Consider the following 7,541-nt stretch of genomic DNA (forward strand, 5'->3'; position numbering starts at 1 on the left):
CTGCCTGAGGTTACTGTTGCAGGAGACAGTGGTGAAAGTTGAAGGTGAGGATTAAATTCCCACTATGTTCATGCAAAAAGGGATGCCCTTCTGAACACCCATTCCTATCCCCCAACTTATTGTGTCTATCAACAGTCCTTTCTGTCATGTCTGTCCTGTATGTCTGCCCCTGCTATATAACCTGCCTTACATACCTACCTCTGTAACCCTAACTCCCAAACAAAAAAGGTTCCCTGTCCCACAAAAAGTAACATCTCATACATAACTCTTCTCTCTGCCTGTGTATGTTCACTATACAATGATTTGTTCAAACTGGTCACACAACATTGTTAAGCTGTTGACACACATCATTTATGATGCTGTTGTGTATTTCGGCTTTTCCCTGTTAGGGGTCGCCACAGCGGAACTCCGGTCTGCTAATGATTGGCAGTAGATTTTTATGTGCCGAATTGCCGGCCCTGATGCACAACCTTCAACGAAGGTACGCCCATTCACGCATGTCTCCACACAGAAGACGCTCTAGCTGAGAATCGAACAGGACAACATCTTACTGTGAGGAAACAACACTACCGCAGCACCACCACCGCAGTGATGTTAACTATCCAAAATGTGTAAATATTTATACATATACATTAGTTTGTAAAGATGTGGATAGATATGCCCTATCCCACCTCCATCCTCATCATCCCAGAATTAATCACCAAGCACCCTATCCTCTGCTTGCTCCCCATTTTCATCTCTGTCCTATCATCCCATTTCCTAGCTGTAATTTGGTCAAAGACTAGATGCACACACAACACACATGGCCATAACTGGCTTATAATCATGCATCTCTATTTCTCTACTCATCATTTGTGTGACATGTGGCGCTGAGCAGCAGAGCCATGCATGATTCAGTAATAGTGAGTGAGTCTTGTAACTAAAACTACTTCTTGTCATGCAACTATGCTTAGCTTCACTGTATGTTCAAAGGCAATACTGATATAACCACAAGTAGACAAGCATTATCACTGGAACAACCTCCATAGTTCAAAATACTCCTAATGAGGTGTTTACATTTTTAATAAATTATGCTGAGTGTGGAATTCACCCATTAATGGTATGTGATTTCTAATGCATATTATCAGTCTTCCATAAAGTTGTCACATTCCCTTCAAATGTGTGTTTTCTGACAACTGTTATAAACTAGTATTGTGACATCAGTAGCTATTACACCAGTTGGGAGACTGTGATTTAATTAGGCAGGTGTTTAAATCCAGTGCATGGTATTTTGTATCACTGTGGAAAACAATTCATGATGTGCAATACTGAGTTAGTAATCAGATGTGTTGTAGCAAAATCTTCTTGCTATGAAACTTTCTCAGGAGCAGGGTTTGGATTTCCCAAGTATTATTATCCCTTTTAAGGAAGACCTTATTCTTTGCCAAACAATGGTGATGGTATTCCCTCAAGTGTGTGTTATTTGACAATCAGAGTATCAGTTCTTATGTGGAGACAGTAGCAATTTGAATCCAGTATAGTTTACATTTTAACAATAAGTAAACAGTAATTGATGACATACTGGAATGGCTTTCTGAACAGATGCATTACGATAATTTCTACTAAGTTATCACACTTTCATACGGGGATTGTTTTGATCCTCTGAGTGCTTTACACTCTTTTAAGGAAGTCAACATTCATTCACACACAATGCTGATAGACTGTTTCTCCACAAATATGCACTTTCTGACAATTGTTGTACAGTACAGGTCCTTCTGTAGCACTATTCATTAGTGCATAAGTCAAGAAACTAAGAGTTAGGCAGGCAACAATTCACATCTAGTGAGATCTCTGCTGTAACAGTGAGCAAGCAGGAATAGCTTACTGAACAGATGCAATGTGAGAATTTCCACTTGGTTACACTTTCACTGGGGGATGATTTTGAACTCTGTTGTTCTTTTCTCTCATTTAAGCAAGGACACATTCATTCACACACAATGTTGATTGTATCCCCTCAAATATGTACTTTCTGACAAGTGTTGCATGACCTATGTACCATCACCAAGGAGTGCACCAGGGAGTGCAGATATATAGATTAGAGTGGTATTAGCTTGAATCCAGTGCAGCAAAAAAGCAAAACACAATTGATGAAGTGCAATAATAGCTTCAGGATCAGATGTGAAGTGATGTAAGAAAGGGTATTACTATTTGACAGGTGGAGTACTTTTTATTCCCCCAAATGCTGTACTCCCTTATACGTCTGCCCATTTTCATGCTGTATGTTTTGTATCTTCCATATCTCGACAAAAGAGCATCACTTTTTAAGGCTGTGAAATAGTATCACTTCCCATCTATGAAAAAACTGATGAGAATTTGCCTTCGGACAAATAAATGTGCTGAATGTCACACTATGGAACATAGAATTGATATAAAAGGGCAACAATACTGATATAGGCATAAGTACACATTTATCATGTTAACTGTCACAGCTTGAAGGCTCACTGTACCCCAGATGTGATGTTCAATTTGTCACTAAGGTATGCTGAGGCTTGTCATATCCTTATTACTGGTATTTGTTTCAAATTGCTCATTTGTAAGTGTTCAGTAATGTCATCACATCCCCTTCAAATATTTGCTTTTTACAACTAGTGTAGAAATGATTCTGTGGCATCAGTAAGTAGTACAAAGATCAACTGAATGTGCCTTAAGAAGTCAGGTGTTCAAATCTAGTCTTGTCAACACTGTAGCAGTGTGTAAAACAATTGCTAATATATAATATTGATTTAGTGTACAGATCTGTTGTGAGAAGTTCTACTTGGATATGACATGTTCACAGGAGGAGGATTTTTCTCCCTTGAGAGGTGTACTCACTTTTAAAAATGTCCATATTCACACACACACACACACACACACACACACACACACACACACACACACACACACACACACACACACACACACACACACACACACACACCCACATTCCTCCAAATATCTGCTATCTAGCAATTGTTGTATAACTTATCCTGTGACATCAGTAGGTAATGTATACCTCAAGGGACTAGGCAGGCAGGAGTTCAATTCTATGTTGCTTTAAATTGTGGAGTACTGAACTGCTAGTTTTCTCAGTTCATTTTACATTCTGCAGTATTATTGCATACTTTATGTCTACTAGGAATTCACACCTGGTCAGAATGCCTTATTTTGTGGCATGTTTTGTGCATGCCTATGAATCTGCAGTATCACTGTGAGAGGTCATGATTTTTAACCCAAATATCTGCATGTTGTTTGCCTGTTACAGTCACTGAAATGTCTTTTGCAATCAACAGTTTCACATTCTCCCTGTTAGCATGCCTTGCTAATATCCTAATCTAATGTGTATATTCTTGAACAAAGTCAGGAGTTCAAACGCAGATACATGCATTTTGTTTGCCTGCTATCACTTTCCATCTTCATCTGAATTATCGTTTGCAGCCAACACTTCCATGACTTCTCTTTCAGAATATTTTGCTAGTAGCCTATTCCAGTATGTATATCCTTGAACCAAGCCAAGAGTTCAAACCTAGGCATATGCATTTTGTTTGCCTGATTTCACCCAATATATTACCCTGAAATGTGCTTTTGCAACCCACACTTCCATGACCCCTCTGTAAGTATGCCTTGCTAATGCCACATTCTGATGCTTATACCCTTGAACAAAGGCAGGAATTCCAACCCTGATATGTTCATTTTGTTTGCCTGCTGTCACACAGTATTTTTCCCTGAAATGTCTTTAGTAGTCAACACTTACATGAGTTGTTTGCTAGAATACATTGCTAATATCCTTTTCTTGTATATATATATATATATATATATATATATATATATATATATATCCTTGAAAAAAGTCAGGAGTTCAAACGCAGGAAGTCACTTTTTTTCACTGTTGTCACTCAGTATCCATCCATCCACAACCCCTTTTCCCATTTTTGCACACGGCTCAGGGTGTCACTTCAACAGTAACAATAATTGAGAGTCAAGGTACACAAGCCAGCTAGTTCTGCCACAGCTGTTCTTCCATACCACTCACTTGCATGCACACTCACACCTGTGGACAATTTAGAGTATCCAGTCCACCTACTGCATGTTTGTGGAATGTGGGAGGAAACTGGAACCCCTGGAGAAAACTTGCACAAACACAGGGAGGGAATGCAGACTCTGCACAGAAGTTACCCTAGCTGAGAATCAAACTGATGAACCTATTGCTGTAAAGTAACAACACTATCTACATATGTTCCCTGAAATGTGTTTTGCAGCCACCACATCCATGAGTCCTGTGTTAGCATGACTTGCTAATACCCTGTTCTGGTGTGAATATCCTTGTACAAAGTCAGGAGAGTAGGCCCAAGTATATGTGTTTGTTTGCTTACTATCACCTGGTACTGTCCCTAAAATGCCTTTTGCAGCCATTGTATCCAATAAGCCCTCTGTTAGCATACCTTGCTAATATCCTATCCTATTGTATGCATCCTTGAATAAAGTCAGTAGTTCAAATCCAGGCATATGAATTTTGTTTACCTGCTATCACCCAATATGTTCCCCTGAAATGTTTTTTTGCTGCCAAAACTTCCATGAGTCCTCTGTTATCTGCTAATGAATGTCCAGGTTTGCTTTAATGTCAGGGAAATGCATACATAAATTTGTTACCCATACTTACTGACTAACATATACTTATTTTATTGAAAAATTTTGCTCGCATAACTTCCCACCATTTTATGTTCTTTGCTTAAAGATGTATCTTGGTATACAACACTGCAATAAACACAGAACTTAATAAATCACAACTTTTTCCTTTTCTTTATTTTGAAAGTTTAATATTAATGATTGTGTATCAATGATGTATCATAAACATAACAAAGAAAATTGCAAGAAAAACAATACATTAATAAACATATTATGCCAATATAAAAAGTAATTCAGACAATTAAAACACAAAAGGCACAGTACCATTAGATAGTCAATATCTTTGTAGTATTTTAATACATTTGTTCTGCTTTAGACAGAACAGAAAATTAAATTCTATTTGTCTTTCTTTTCAGTATTTTAAAAATTGCCTGGTTTATGTCTTTGTTCCTCAATGAATAAATTATGGGATTTAGCATAGGTGTTAATACAGCATACATCATTGCTGACATAATACGGAAATCAACTGACACATTCCCTATTCTATATGATATATATACAATAGAATTTGAAGCAAAAAAGACAGTAACAACTATTAAATGAGAAGAACATGTAGAAAATGCCCTATAACGGCCTCCCTTGGAGGTAATATTGAATACAGTTAGAAGGATTTTAGCATAAGACAAAACTACAGCAATAAATGGAATTATTATTACAGCAAGCGCAATCGATAAACCTAAATAGCTATTCAGTGTTATATCTGTACAAGCAAGCCTTGCCACTGATGAATGATCACAAAAGCAATGTTGGACAATATTCGGTCCACAGAATGGTAACCGTGCTGCAAGGAAAACAACTAAACTTACTGGAGCTACTGGTAAAATCCATGCCACTGCTGCTAAACTCATCCTTATATTGTAGGTAATAATAGCTGCATAGCGCAGTGGATTGCATATTGCAAGATAACGATCATAAGCCATCACAGAAAGTAGAAATGCCTCTGTACAAGACAAGCTTAAGAAAGTGAACATTTGCAGAAAACATGCATGAAATGATATAGAACTGTCATCCATTAGAAACTTTCCTAACATTTTTGGAATTGTAGTATTGGTATACAAGATGTCTAACACAGATAAGTTTGTTATAAAAAAGTACATAGGATACTGAAGCTTGTTCTCCAGTTTAATTACAAGTATAATACTGATGTTTCCCAGCAGAGTTGTCATGTAAATGCAGAGGAACACACTAAAGAGTGCACCCTGATAATTTTGCAAGCCTGGAAATCCAGTTATGATGAATGTCATCACACTTCCATTGTTCACTGCCATAACCCTGTTGGGTGTTAAAAATGAAAAAGACTGATTACTTTTGCATTTAATTACATAGCAGATTGTGTGGCAGGCACAGGTTAAAAATGTTATTTTCTGAAACACAACTTTTTCTTTGCCATACCTTAGGTTATCATGTAATTTCCAAACTAGTGTTCATAGTCAATCAGTTTGTCAATCAGTCATTAAGCTCATTTAGAATCACTTGTTATGGTACAAAGAATAGACATAAACTAGCAAAATGACAGAACAGTACATGTAATCCAAGGGATTGTACTGGTACATAATAAATGAGTCAAAACTATTAAAATTATCATAAAATTCACTGTGAAGGAAGTGTGTCTTACCCTACTTTCTAAAGCAATACAGGAGCTTAAACATAAGAAGATCTCATGGCATGAATCCTTACAGGTCAGGCATATAAAATGTTATGATTCAAACTACAAAATAGGGATCACGTGCAAACCCAAAGCAACAGAGCAGAACACCTATGATGGGAATCAGATCACTAAAAGCTATTTTTAAATTGGTGGAGACATGTTCATATAGCCTACATACTATTACAACAATTTTAAGTCATTCAAACTAGGCAGGGAGCCATTGCAGTAAATGGAGAAGTGGAATAGAACTAATATAGTAGCTTGAGTCTCATTTGATCAAGTCTTGTATACTCACTGCTGGTTGCCCAGTTATGTAACTGCTTATGCAAAAGTCAGTAAAGGGATAACAATAAAACAGTATTATTGCAGGGAGGCAAGCCCTTCTGCACCCTTCTTTTAATGTGTGAGCTCTGCCTTCACAGTCCTGATATTTATATATTCTCCCTCTAAAATTGCACAGACATGGAAAAAATATATTTAGAGCTCGTATCTTTGTATTTGGATCTACTGCACTCCTGAGGGTGCTATTCTTCAGAATAGATGATAAACTGAGGACCCATCTGTTTGAGTTGGTGGTAGCTCAGGTGGATGTAAAAGATCCCATGGCACCTATCAAAAATAGTAGGGAATATTCCCACTGCCCCAGTCAAATTTCTTCTAGTAATATTAATACCATCTTGGGTCTCCCCTGAAAAGAGGCTACTAGTCTAGTGAGATTAACCTGGTCAAAAAAGGATAAATAAAATAAAGAAATATTATAGATAGTGTGGCATGACTGCAGAATGTTGGAAACAATGTGGAATAGCTGAAGATGCAAACTTAACATATTATTCACAAACTCAGTTTTATTTATTTATTTTATTTATTTATTTTCCATTTGTTTACCAGATTAGTCCGAATGGAAACAAGGTGACCATTTTCAGCAGAGGCCCTGGGAGAAAAGCTCCAAATACATAGTAAAAAATAAAAAAATAAATAAATAAAAAGAATAAAAAATTATATAAACATAGTTATTTTGTACAAAGAGCATAGAACATATAAAAGGGGTAAAATCAGTGTTTTACAAATGATGCAGCATACAGTGGTTAGAATATTGTGAAACAATTAAACAAGCTATTATACAACAAATATACAATTGCTTGAACATAGTTACATGGACTTTTGTAAAGGATATAACTCAGTATAGTACATG

The 7,541-nt window shown here is 36.8% G+C and overlaps 1 protein-coding gene across 1 annotated transcript; it reads right to left on the reverse strand.

Moving 5' to 3' along the window:
• Window positions 1-3,418: 3,418 nt before the first annotated feature.
• On the reverse strand, window positions 3,419-5,969 carry LOC122802240 (olfactory receptor 2AT4-like). The gene is made up of 2 exons (XM_044071897.1): window positions 5,070-5,969; window positions 3,419-3,505 (listed from the first exon to the last, which is right to left on the reverse strand). Exons 1-2 carry the CDS (start codon window positions 5,967-5,969, stop codon window positions 3,419-3,421), a joined length of 987 nt encoding a protein of 328 aa, XP_043927832.1.
• Between the last annotated feature and the right edge of the window lie 1,572 nt (window positions 5,970-7,541).

This window comes from Protopterus annectens, chromosome 5.part0 (genome assembly GCF_019279795.1).
Source record: "Protopterus annectens isolate FY-2018-M chromosome 5.part0, PAN1.0, whole genome shotgun sequence".
In the NCBI taxonomy this organism is placed as follows: Eukaryota; Metazoa; Chordata; order Ceratodontiformes; family Protopteridae; genus Protopterus; species Protopterus annectens.